The following is a 13,846-nucleotide window of genomic DNA, read 5'->3' as shown; positions in this document are numbered from 1 at the left end:
TTTGCACGAGGAAGGGGGAAATGCCCTAAAATAAATACTCTTGGGGGAAAAGGAGGGAGACGCTAAACCAGACTTCCCTCTCATCCTCCTTCCCTCAGTTCTCTTCACAAGGGGGGTAGTTCCCTCCCGGGACTAAACCAGGCTTTGAGTGGCCCCGCCCCCATTATGCGGTGGGGTGCCGGTTGCCATGGCGACTGGAGAGCTTGCCCCACCCCCCTCTCCCAGCCCCTCCCCCGGTCGGCCATCCCAAGCTCCTTCTCCCTCGCCCCCGCCCCCTTCGGGCGCAGGAGTAGCAGTTAGCAACAAGCTGTAGTCATCACCCAGAGCTGGGGCTCTAGCTGGGAGCCAGACCCCCGGAGCATAGCTTCGAGCTCTGCGCTCCGGCGGCTGCTCCACTTCCCTTTCTTCCCCGCTGCCCTCTCCCACCTCCCACCCCCCGCCCCATCTGCGTCACTCCGGACTCACCCACTCCCCAGCCTGTCCCCGCCTCCCCACACCTTTGACTGACCGAGTACGAGCTCGGTTACCGGGCCTCGCCCTCTTCCCCCCACACCCCCGGCCCAGCCCCCGGGGTCTGGCTCTTCTTCTCGGTCCACGCGTGTTTAGCTTCGCGCTCCGGGCTTCGACTTCCACGCGCGAAACCTTTCCCCGTCTGGCACCGCTCCTCTAGCCCGGCGCCACCTCCCTTCATGACACCCAGCTGAGGGTCGGCGATGGAGGGAGATTGTGTCGAGTCGCTGGTGAGTACGCCGCTTTCTGTGGAAGCCATGGCCGCCTACGTGCTTGAAGGGAGGAGCGCTCCCACCTCACACCTCTGGGGGGGCGGCCTCGCTGGGGACGCCCGGCGTGTCCAGCCGAGCCCGGAGACAGACGCCGCTTTTCCCGTAGCCCCCTCCGGTGCCCATCGCGGACCCGGTCGCTTCCCTTCGTCTCCCGGGCAGAGGCGTCCCCAGCGCCGGTCCTCGCTCGCTCCACCACGCCCTCGGGCGGGGGCGGGCGGCAGCCGGACCTCCTGCTTTGTGGCCGGGCTCGCGTCCCGGCGGCCGAAGCCCGAGGTTCCCTCTTCTAGGCGACAGCGAGGACGAAGGGACAGACGGAGCCAGCGGCGCCGGGGACGGAGCCCCGGGGGTGCGGTGCGGGGGGGGGGGGTTGGGGCCTGCTCGGGGCCCCCCGCGGGGCCGGGGCGTGGATCCCTTGTTTTTCGTTGGAAGGGGATTCGGGGCCGTCTTCTGTACTTGGGCACCTTTAAATAAAGAAATCCGTGATGGTTTGGTTTTGTTTGGCTTTTTGCGAGCAATATTAGCCGGCTGAGTTAATTCCAGGAAACGCGGATGTTGTCAGATCGCACCTGCTCTGTGTTTGCTTGCCTGTGTAATAGCTGCTTTGGGTGCGTTTTATTGAAGGCTTCATGCAAACTCATTCTGCTCAAATTTCTGCTAGAACTTACCACCGCCCATTCTGTCCAAATGTTTGGCCCCAGCTACTTGAGCTGACACAGGCGCCAGGGTGAAAGTTTTTATTACTCGACTGCTGAAGTTGGTTCATAATAATGATGATGTTGATGAGAGTAATAATGACTAACTTATCTGCTATGTGCTAGGCTTTAGAATTCTTATCCCATTTGATCCTCACGACAATTTTGGGAGTTAGGGGCTATTATTATTCCCATTTTACAGAAACGGACCTAGTCGATAGAATGCTGCTGGGCCTGGAGTCAGGATGACTCATCTTTTTGAGGGCAAATCTGGCCTCAGACACTTCCTAGCTGTGTGACCCTAGGCAAGTCACTTAACCCGGTTTGCCTCAGTTTCCTCATCTGTAAAAGGAGCTGGAGAAGGAAATGGCAAATCCCTCCATTTTCTTTGCCAAGAAAACCCCCAAATGAGGTTCAACTCAGGGAGAATCAGACACGACTGGAAAACGACTAAACCACAACAGATGAGGAAACTGAGGCAAATGTTAATTGACTTGTTCAGGCTCAGGGCTCCGTCCATTACTCTACCTCGATGCCTATTGGGGGATGTCAAATTGAGTCAAACAGGAAATTAACAAATTGAGGTAATAACTACACCACATTTCTTGTCACTTAAGCAGCAGGCTGCATTATGACAATAATTTGTTGTGTCAGATCTGCAATTGGGACAAGACTTTTCCCCTTGGATAACATTGTTTTATTTGGGATAAGTTACTTAACCTCTTTGGATCTCAGTTTCCTCCTCTGTAAAATGAAGGGGTTGAACAATGCCCTGATTTTTGTAAGGTGCATAAGCCAATAATGCTTTTTACTTTTTAAAATAAAGCGTTATTATATTTTTAAAATTAAAAACAATTCTTAGCTCACAGGGGCAGAAACTGGATTTGGCTTTATGCCTTTAGTTTGCCTCTTCTTGGACTAGATGGACTTTAAGTTCCCTTACTGCTTTAAATGTAGGATTTTTTTTTTTTTTTTTTGCAGTGCAATGGGGGTTAAGTGACTTGCCTAGGGTCACACAGCTAGTAAGTGTCAAGTGTCTGAGGTCACATTTGAACTCAGGTCCTCCTGAATCCAGGGCCCTTGCTTTATCCACTGCGCCACCTAGCTGTCCCCCTAAATGTAGGTTCTTTTGACCATCATGAGAAAGAATTCAAATTCATATCATTGACTCTACTAGAAAAGTTGAAGGGAGTTGAAATATATTGTATGATATATATGTGTGTGATAAACTGTTTATATTCTGGGTTTTAAAGCATAAAACAACATTCCAAAATATTTTGAGGAAATCAAAACAATTATTGAGAATGTTTTGAGGCCTAATTATACCTCCATACTCCATATGCAGTGGAGATGGACTTTATTTAACATCCAGATGACATGAAAATGCAATACATTGAAAATATTTATTGAAAATCAGGATCCAGGTGATTGTGCTACTCATTAGTAAATTACTAGTTATAACACTATCCAGTTCCAGAAGGGTAACATGTGTTGTTTTGGGGGTACATCTTTGAAAAATAAACACTAAGGAGGTTATTAGTGCTAATACTTTAATATTTGTTATTGATTTTGTGGGGCAATTTAATTTTTTTTTTTTGGTGGGATAATGAGGGTTAAGTGACTTGCCCAAGGTCACACAGCTAGTAAGTGTTGAATGTCTGAGGCTGGATTTGAATTTAGGTCCTCCTAAATCCAGGGCTCGTTCTCTATCCACTGCTCCACCTAGCTGCCCAGAATACTTAAAAAATATAGTAATTTTTACTATACTTTAGTAATATACAACATGTAAAACATTGGACACAGTTCTAGGTCTCAAACATGTGTAATTACAGAGTTCAACCATATAAATAAATTTAAAAGAAAGGTCCTTAAATATTTTAATGGATGTGGAATATTGTCATGCTAAGTGTTTGGCAGTCTTAGAGATGCTGAATATAGTGTAAAGAAGAATAGTTTATTCATAGTACTGTTCATAATGAATAGGTTTATAATCTCAAGTTTTTTGAAAACTTTTAAAAACAGTTTTCCCCAAAGCCATGCAGAGTAGTATTAGCTTTATAGTTTATTGGCAATTTATTGGAATTTAGATTGTGGTGTAATCTACCCCAATATATATTCCTGGTAATGTTGCTGATTTATTTTTATCACTGTCTACTCAGTCCTTCAACATTACCTGCCTTTGCCTCATTTACCATATTGTATGCCCTTTTATTTGTGAGTCTTGGGATGTAAAGTTGCTCATGATAGAGAGGAAGAGCCAGTTTGTTTTTGAAAATTATGTTCCTTGGTGATTTTTATGGAAATATATCTGAAATAGGTATGTAACAGGTTTTTATTCAAATGTGTATATATGCACATGCACATGTGTGTCTATGTAAATGTATGTGCTATATGTTAACATCTATCTACAGCTAAGTACTTTTTTGTTTCTGAATTCTTTCTCTTCCTTCAAGGTTACTATTAAGAATATTGAACGAGAGCTCATCTGCCCAGCATGCAAGGAGCTATTTACCCATCCGTTGATCCTTCCCTGTCAGCACAGCATCTGTCATAAATGTGTTAAAGAACTTCTTTTACTGACAATTGATGATTCATTTAATGATGTGGCATCGGAGAACTCCTGTCAAAGTAGCCCTCGGCTTCGGGTCCAGTCTCCTAGTATGGATAAAATTGACAGAATTAACAGAACAGGTATGTGCTAGAATATTTGTACATTTAGCTTTTCTGTTCTGACATATGTTAAAAGGTAATAGATAGGAAATTTGCATTTCATCATATTTGACTATTGTAACCAAATGAATAATGTAGTTGTTAAAGGATTTTTCCCCTTTAGAATGTTAATTTATAAATGCTCTCCATTCATTTAATTCATATTGAGCACTACTTTTTACAAAGCACTCTACTAAGGTCTTTGGGACAGGTGGTTTATAAAATTGGGGAAAATAAATATATTTATGAGATTTGATCTTTTATAATATATTTGGAAGTAAAGGTAAATAGAAACAGGAGCTTCTACAAGAGAAAATCATAATTTTTTTGATCTGTAAATAAATGCTGAGAATACATAGGATCAACTACATAGTTGGGTTATTGCAAGTTTTGAAGGCTTTTTGAAGGCTGTAAATCTTTAGTATGATCAATTCCCATTGATTACTTTCTCCCCATTAACTTAATCCCATTTTATTTTTGTGTAGGGATAGGGACTTGACCTGTGATTTCATTGGCATAGGAAATACCTGTGTCAGTAAACTCCCTCTACTAATGCAGGTTGGTGACATATCTGCAGCATATAGTTTTAGAGTTGCATAGAACTCTTAAGTACTTAAATGACTTGCCCAAGTTCACATAGATTGTATGTAACAGAGGTGAAATTTGAATAGAGGTCTTTCTAATTTCCAGGAAGATCAGCTTCATCTGCTACTGAACCATGCCATCTTGCTATATTTTTGCAAGAACAGTAGTTCAAAAACTTATGCCATAAATTTGATCCCTGTATCACTAATGCATTCACACACATATAAAATTTTATTTCTGGATCTTATGAAAACTGAGATGAGTGAGGAAAAAATATATTAGCTACTTTTAGTGTGCATGCCACAGTAGAAAAGGCACATTGAACCATAATCCAATGATTGGTTCATGTCAGGAGGTGGGGTTACCTTTCTTAGGCTGATTTCGGTCAGGCCTGCAATCAAGAAATACAGAAGTCCAAAAAGCAGTGATTGTTCTTTGCAGGAAAAATAGGAGATTCCTGTAGAAGTGGAATCAATGTCAGATTACCTAACACAGAGGTGAATATTTGTGAAGAAGAGGATGCCAAAGGTTCCGTATGGGCTTGGCAGGTCACCAGTAAATAGCATACTTTGGGGAACTTGCCTATAGTGCTTTTCCTTTGAGCCTTGCTTGAAGGTTCAGCATGTTATCACAGTCAGCCCTAACTGCTCTTTGAAGGTTGTTTAGATTAAAATTCTTTACTCCAAACAAAAATTTTAACAAGGGGGTGTTACTTGTTTTGTTAATTGCAAAATAAGCAGGTTTCCAATGGAAAGGTAGTAGCTCTCTTCTTTTGTGTGGCTCCTTGTCATATAGGACTTTTTTTTTGGTGAAGTATTTTTATGCTTGTATTCTTTACCCGGGACAGCTAGGTGGTGGGAATGGATAGAGTGTCAAGCCTGGAGTCAGGGTGACTCATCTTCCTAAGTTTGAATCTAGCCTCAGACACTATCTGGGTGACCCTGGGCAAATCTCTTAACTCTCTCTGCCTCTGTAAGATGAGCTAGGAAAGAAAATGGCAAATCACTCCAGTATCTTTGCCAATAAAACCCCAAATGATATCATGAAGAGTCAGATATGACTGAAACAACTGAACAACAGCAGCAACAATCTTTACCCATGATTAATACATCATCAACCTTCACCTATCCAGTAACCAAGAATGGCTTTTGAGTGTGCTCTTATACTATTATAACAGAAAGTGAAGGGTATTTTAAAATTAGTTAAAGGTGTGAATGACAACTGGCTTACTGAATATATTCTGCATATTTTTAAATTCACGGGGCAGCTAGATGGCGCAGTGGATAAAGCACCAGCCCTTGATTCAGGAGTACCTGAGTTCAAATCCGGCCTCAGACACTTAACACTTACTAGCTGTGTGACCCTGGGCAAGTCACTTAACCCCAATTGCCTCACCAAAAACATAAAAAAAAAAAATTAAATTCACCAAACATTAAGTATGTACAATGCACAGTGTACTCTGCTAACTGCTAGAGTTATACAAACAAATAAGGGACATTTACTGCCCTCAGATTATTTATGACCTAGCAGGGAGTTAAGATTTACACTGGCACAAAAGGAAGATAAATGCACCAGAGTAGTACAAGATATCATGGGCAGTTAGGTAGTAGAGAAGATTGAGTCAGACTCACATGCTTTGTGTGACATTGGGCAGATCACTTAACCTCTGTTAGTCTGTTTCTTCAACTGTAAAATGGGGGTAATGTAGGACCTACTTCTGAAGATGGTTGTGAGGATCAAATGAAACCATGTTTGTAAAGTGTGGTGGCACATAGTGGGCACTACAAAATCTGTATTTGTCACTTTTATATCAGCTAAAGTAATCTTCAAACATGCAAATCAATAAAAATTTCACAAAAAATAGTACTTAAAGTAGATATCTATGGTACACACTTATTTTATATTTAAAACTCTTGTAACAGGAAATAAATTTGTATGTATACCTATACATACATACCCATAATATATTATATATAAATGAGAAGTAAATATATATGTATATATTCAGTGTAGCTCTAATTCATTACCAACCTTTTTGTGAGAAGAAGCTATTTTTTATTTTCCTGAATACTTAAGATGGATGGGGAACAGTTAGAAAGACTTTGCTGACATTAAAAACTATTAAGTAGTACTATTTTCTACTGTGCTTTCATTTCTGTTAGGAATTCTTAGAAAAAGGAGAGAAGGGTAGCAGTAGCAGAAACCAATTTGGAGATCTATTAGGCATGACTTAGTGCTTTACTGGTAAATCTTGATAGACTGGTTTGAGGCCCTTAATTTTCTGTGACTACGGAAGTTGAACCATCTTTAGAGGTTGAAGGAATAGGAATATTGAGATACTCAAATTTTTTAGCTTGTGCTACCAGTCATGATTCTAGTTAGATATTAACTCTTGGGCAGCTAGGTGGTGCAATGGATAATGCACTGACCCTGGATTCAGGAGGACCTGAGTTCAAGTCCGGCCTCAAACACTTGACACTTACTAGCTGTATGACCCTGGGCAAGTCACTTAACCCCAATTGCCTCACCAAAAAAAAAAAAATAGATATTAACTCTTCATTTTCTACCTAGATTTACTTTATGTAGACCTCTCAACATATTTAACTTAGCTCTTCAATGTTAAGTCTGTTAACTTTCATTCGTGATTAACATGAAATAATCATATCTCTTAATAGTTTTGTTATTTTTCAGAACTTATCCAACTGCTCTTATGAATGTTTTTGAACAAAGGGTGTATAATTATGGAATAAAACAGGAAAATTCCAATCATTTAGTGACATAAATATAAGTTCTTTTAAGCCAGAAATGATTATTTTTTATCTTTGATGTTCAGTACCTAGTATGTTGCTTTATATATTTGAGACATTTAAGAAATGTTTAAGTGAATTAATGAATGTCTACCTCGTGCAAAGCATTTTAAGTACCAAATGTATTTTGCCTTAAGTGAATGGAACCATCTCTGTCATCAAGGGGATTGTTTGGAAGACACTACATAACATTTGCAAAAACAGCATTTCAATGAAACATAGCACATCAAATTTATTGAACAGATATCTTGTGCTTAGAGGGTTTCAGGTGGTATAGTTGTCAGATGGTGTGCCAACCATGAACAGTTAATTGTGTTTGCTTAGCAGCCTCCTGAAGTCGATATTGGAGGGTCTATTAAAGTGCTCACTATAATGTAGCCTAAGTATCGGTATTGCTACTAAACTCGTAAAGTCTTAGAGCTTGAATAGAATATAGAGTAAAGAAAGAGCTTATATAGTCATAACGTTGAAGATTATCTAGTCTAATATTTTCCAAATTGATTTGTTCACAGAACATATTTGGGACTAAAATATGTTGATGTAATTCATAAATGCCGGTCTAGGGGATATGAAGGTAGATATGAAATAATCCCAGGATAAAAGGGTATTAGGGGTATTTTAGAACATAATAAAATAACCTATAAATAGTTAAATCACATAAATATTTTATAGATATTTATATTTAATATATTACAGGGGAAAATTCATTAGCCTTAGATTTTTTTCTTATGAAATCTTATTTCACATCATGTGGAATATCAGTGTTCTGTGGAATATATTGTAGAAAATAAACTGATCTTGTTCAACTCCTTCATTTTATAAATGAGCAAACAGACCTAGAGGCTGATTTCAAGTCCCTACAACCTGGAGGGTCTCTTAAGAGTTGAATTCTTATTCGAACAGTCTCTGCATTTCACCCTCCTTCATAAGGGTCCTGTTTCAGGATTGACAGGGGCCTTGTATGGCTTGAGTATTTCTAGAATTTTCTTTGAGTTTTCACCAGCTTTGTTAATCTTAGGAGGAAACCTTGTTTAATATGGAGGCCTGTGGCAATCTTAGACGTGCACTTCATGCTAATGTTAGAATTTTCCCTACACTAAAAAAGTGTATAGATTTTCTAGGGGGTGGCCTGGCCTTAAAGTGACTCACTGAGCTAACTTCAGCTTTAAGTAGGCCTTTGGAACAAAGTCTTTTTTGTTTTGTTTTTGTTTTGTTTTGAGGGACAATGAAGGTTAAGTGATTTGCCCAGGGTCACACAGCTAGTGTCAAGTGTCTGAGGCTAGCTTTGAACTCAGGTCCTCCTGAATCCAGGGCCAGTGGTTTATCCACTATGCCATCTAGCTGCCCCAGAACATAGTCTTTTTTAAAAAAGGCTGCTAGAGAACCAGAAGAACATTGTACACAGTATCATCAACATTGAGTGTTGACCTACTGTGATGGACTATATTCTTCTCACCAATGCAATGGTACAGAAGAGTTCCAGGGAACTCATGATAGAAGAGGATCTCCAAATCCAAGAAAAAAAAAGAAAGAAAGAACTGTGGAGTATAGATGCTGATTGAACCATATTATTTCTTTTGTTTTGGGTGCTGTTGTTTTTTTTTCTATTTTGAGGTTTTGCATCACTGCTCTGATTCTTTCTCTTGTAACAGGATTAATGCAGAAATAGGATTAATGTTATTATGTGTATATATATGTGTGTGTATATATATATCTATATGTATATGTATAGATATATATAGATATAACCTATATCAGATTACCTGCTGTCTAGGGGAGGGGGGAGGGAGGGGAGGGAGGGAGGGAGAAAAATCTGAAATTGTAAAGCATGTATAAACAAAAGTTGAGAACTATCTTTACATGTAACGGAAAAAATAAAATATCTCAAAAAAAAAAAAAAAAAAAAAAAAAGGCTGCTAGAGTCTTATGCTGTATCTGCATTCATTAGAACAGTTATTTTTGTACCTTTAGTGCTCCAGCAACTGATTTATCTAGTTTTTGTCCATTTATCTTATGATGGGAGATTTGGAACCTTTTTCAAGGAGATGAGTACATTGAACAATATCTTTGGTAAGTTTAGAAAAACTAGTTGTAGAATTTTGCTCTTAGATCATGGGGTGGGAAACACAAAGGCCAAAGTATTGAGAATTTATTTAACTTTCAAAGTTTAGTTTTTCTCATGTGGATTTACTAGGTAGGTACAATGTACAATGTGTCATTAATTTTGAAGCTTCTTATTATGGAATACTATTTATTATTTTCTTTCTCTAAAACTCGGGCATCTTTTATGTCTCCTAGGCTTTTTTCCTATGGGGCAAATATTTGAAAACTATTTTCAAAATTTTAAATTGGAAAATTATCAATACTTTAGTTTCACTGATTCAGATTTATTGGGGCAAACTAGCTTGGGTTATAAAAATGAATTATAGAACATTATAGACAGCTAAAACTTTTTTTAAGTCTTTAAAAGACATATTTAAATGATTAAACAATGCTGAGTTATAGTTATATTTTTAAAGTGCTTGGGTTGGCTACTTAGAAATACTTATGTATTCATACTATAATTTTGTTTATGCTGTGTATGTGCACACAGGCATATGCACATGCCAAGCAAAAAAACATCTGGCTGGGGTATTACTATTTCTCTGGCATAGTACATAGAAAAGCTGATGCTGGAGACAGGAAAATTTGAGTTTAAGTCCTGTCTCTGGCAAACTGGCAAACAGCCAAACGGGCTATGTGACTGGTCAAGCCATTTAACCAATAATTGTTCTAGGCAACTTTTCTAAAACTAAGTTGCAGAGAAGGTGCTGACTTAGATTGCTAGAGGGGTTTTCCTCATTAGGAGTTCCTTGTGGCAGTTTAAATCACAAGTCCATTTCCTATGCCTTAGATTGTTTTATTTCATAGTTTTAGATCATTCAACAAGTATTTATTAAGCACTTGCCAATTGCCAGGCACAGTATCAAGTGCTGGAAATATAAAGACAAAAAAAAAAAAAAAAGGAAATAGTTCTTGCCTTCAGCAAGCTTAAATTCTGTCAGGGGAGTCACCATGTACATACAAAATGATATATAGAATACATGCAAAATAAATATGTCTTTTTTGGGGGTGCCAGTAGTAGGAGAGTGATCAACAAAACATATAATGCTTACTAATCCATTATCAATGGGACATATGCGTTAGACTTTTTTTTTTTTCCCCGTAGTGTAGGGTTAGATTCACAATGATCTTTCATTCTTTTTCATCTCCTCCTTTTCTTTAGTATGATATGGGCACACATTATACCATTTAGAAAAATAAATGCATGTATGGGTTCCCTCACATTCACAGTTTAGTTTACATAGAGACTTTTTAGTATCTCTTCTCCGCATAAAACAAAGTTTGTGGGAATGGTGGTAGCTGGGTAGAAGGCAGGTCTCAGTAGAAGTATTGGAGGTAGGTGTGCATATGTTTGTGGTATTAGACAGGGAACTTATAATGGGTTTCCCCTGGGAATAATAAAAAAAATAGACCATTTCTCTGAGCTAGGGGTTGCATCTATTTCATAAGAGGGTATATATGGGCCCACAGTGGCAGCCTAGAGTGGTAGTGGGGGAAGGGATAGACATAGAACCATAGAAAGAAAATAATGTGATGTGACTTAGTGATGTAAAAACTTAAGTTTTTGTTTACGAGGGAAAAAATAAATTAAGCAGTGACAAAGGTATGATCTTTGCATGAAAACAAAAACCTTGACAATATTAACTTTAAATGGATTAAACAATCAAATAAAATGAAAGACAATATCAGAATAGCTGAAACCCAACAACATATTGCATAAAAGAAGCATAAAAAAAGAAATACGGGATGAAATTATGATTTTACCAAAAAAGCAGGAATTGCAATCATGCAATGAGACTACAGTGGAAAAAAGGGAAATGACATTGGACTTAGGGCTACCATGGTCAATGAGACAATGTCAGTGTTAAATGTGAATGTATCAAATAACATAGTATCTAAAATCATAAAGGAGCATTTGACTGAATTGCAGATAGAGATAGCTAGTAACATAATTATAGAAAACTTTAATGTTCTTTTTAGAACTGGAAAAATCTAATGGATATAAAAAGGAATATATAGAACTGAATAAACTATAGGAAAAGTTAGATTTTAGATTTGAAAGACTTATGGTGTCTTTTGATACAAATAGATTCAGATAGAATGCATATTCTCAGTATCAAGTGTTAATCTTTATGATCAGAACATTAAACAATTATAAAAGAAGAAATATTAAATATATTCTTTATGGGTATAATAATAAAATACTAATAAAGGAAACACAAATAAAAGATATAGATCATTAATGGAGACTTATAATGACATCCTAAATAATAAGCAAGTTAAAATACAAATAATAGAAATAATCAAACATCTGAACAATTATTATGAAAATAATAACATACCAAACTTAACTAAGAGAGGAAAAATTATGTCTTTTTTTTTTTTTTTGCGGGGCAATGGTGACTTGCCCAGGGTCACACAGCTAGTAAGTGTCAAGTGTCTGAGGCCAAATTTGAACTCAGGTACTCCTGAATCCAGGGCCCTTGCTTTATCCACTGCGCCACCTAGCCGCCCCAAAATTATGTCTTCAGAAATAATTAGCAAAATAAAGAGATTGATAAACTGAGAGTGCAACTAAAATCTTTAGTTAACACATTAAAAACTCAAAAGAAACACAGAAGAAATTTTTAAATTTAGAAGAGAAACAGAATGTAAAAGAAAAAAGACTATTCAAGTGATTAAAAATAAAAACTAGTGTATGGAAAAACTTTTAAAAAAATCAGTAAAACTTAAGCAGTCACAAAAAGAGGAAAATCATTTCCAAAGTGAACAAGATAAATTCATAGAAAATAAAAAAATAAAATGATCAAGCATCTACTATATGCAATTATTTGCTAGCTAACCTGAGATTCTGAAGGAAAGAAACATTACCTAGAAAAATACAAATTAGACAAATTGACAGAATGTAACAGAGATCTTAACCTAATCTCAGAGAATGAAAATGAACAAATTGTAGAGGAATGATCAAACAAGAAAATTGTTGGTCCACATTAATTTACAGAGAAGTGCTACACAGAATATTCTGAATAATTTAATTATGTTTTTTTGTTTGTTTTGTTTTTTTTGTCGGGGCAATGGGGGTTAAGTGATTTGCCCAGGAGGCCGGATTTGAACTCAGGTCCTCCTGAATCCAGGGCCAGCGCTTTAACCACTGCACCATCTAGCTGCCCCCTGAATAATTAAAAAAAGGATCTATTGAACTCATTTTAATGGCACAAATATAGTTCCAGTACCTAAATCCAGAAGAGATAAAGCAGAGAAAGAGAACTATTAGTTAATATAAATAATAAATATTTATGTGAAAATTTTAAATTAGCAAAAAAAGATAACAATGTATTAAACTATTCACTATGACTAGGTTGAAATTATGCCAGGAATGCAGTGATAGTTCAACATGAGGAATAAAATTAATATGATTGATTACATTAAAACATGAGGCTTTTGAAAAAATATAATGCTCATTCTAAGAATAGGTGTAGGCCATTTTCAATATAATAAAAAGTATATATATATATATATGTATATATATATATATAGATATATAGATATAAAACAAACCCCTAAAATTATTTGTAATAATGCACTAGAAATTTTCTCATTAAATATAGGGAAAGCAAAGATGTGTCTCCCATTTTTATTTGACAGTTATAGATGTACTAGTGATAGCAATAAGACACCCACCCACCCACCCACACCCACACACAAACACACACACAAAAGAAATTAAAGCCATGGGCAGTGGTAAAGAGGGATGAAATTATCTTTAGTTGTAGATGTCTTTCTTAGAAAACTAAAGATAATCATCAATGAAGTTGAGACAGTTAATCACTTCAGTAAAATAGGATACAAAATAAATACACAAAATAGTCAGTATATGTCTATTATATTAACGAAATCAGGAAGAAATATAAAATGCATAAAATATATTGGAATCTCTCTAATAATTCATACTTGAGACTTCTACAATTATAAGGCATTCTTTTAAAAATAATTTGGAAGAATATTAATTGCCCATGGTTGGGTGCCCCTTAAAATGATGCTACTGTCTAAATTGATATAGTAACTTCTGAGGTATTACTTTTTAGAACTTGTTAAAATAATAGCTGTATTCATTTGGAGGAACAAAAGGCCTAGAAAACATGAAGTATTGGAAATAATGGAAAAAAGT

The 13,846-nt window shown here is 37.3% G+C and overlaps 1 protein-coding gene across 3 annotated transcripts in view; it reads left to right on the top strand.

Annotated features, from left to right (window-relative positions):
* TRIM36 (tripartite motif containing 36) overlaps positions 1-13,846 on the top strand; it is a 98,233-nt gene that overhangs the window by 26,255 nt on the left and 58,132 nt on the right. For 2 of the 3 annotated variants that reach the window (XM_043978625.1, XM_043978623.1), the window contains exons 1-2: positions 496-740; positions 3,928-4,165. In XM_043978625.1, coding sequence (XP_043834560.1) covers positions 714-740; positions 3,928-4,165 — 265 coding nt within the window. In that variant the 5' untranslated portion in view covers positions 496-713. Of the gene's footprint in view, positions 1-495; positions 741-3,927; positions 4,166-13,846 lie in introns of those variants that run through there. The other variant, XM_043978624.1, reaches the window with a different exon arrangement.

Source organism: Dromiciops gliroides, chromosome 1 (assembly GCF_019393635.1).
Source record: "Dromiciops gliroides isolate mDroGli1 chromosome 1, mDroGli1.pri, whole genome shotgun sequence".
In the NCBI taxonomy this organism is placed as follows: Eukaryota; Metazoa; Chordata; class Mammalia; order Microbiotheria; family Microbiotheriidae; genus Dromiciops; species Dromiciops gliroides.
Note: the sequence above shows the minus strand (reverse complement) of the source record. Positions and strands in the feature narration are given on the sequence as shown.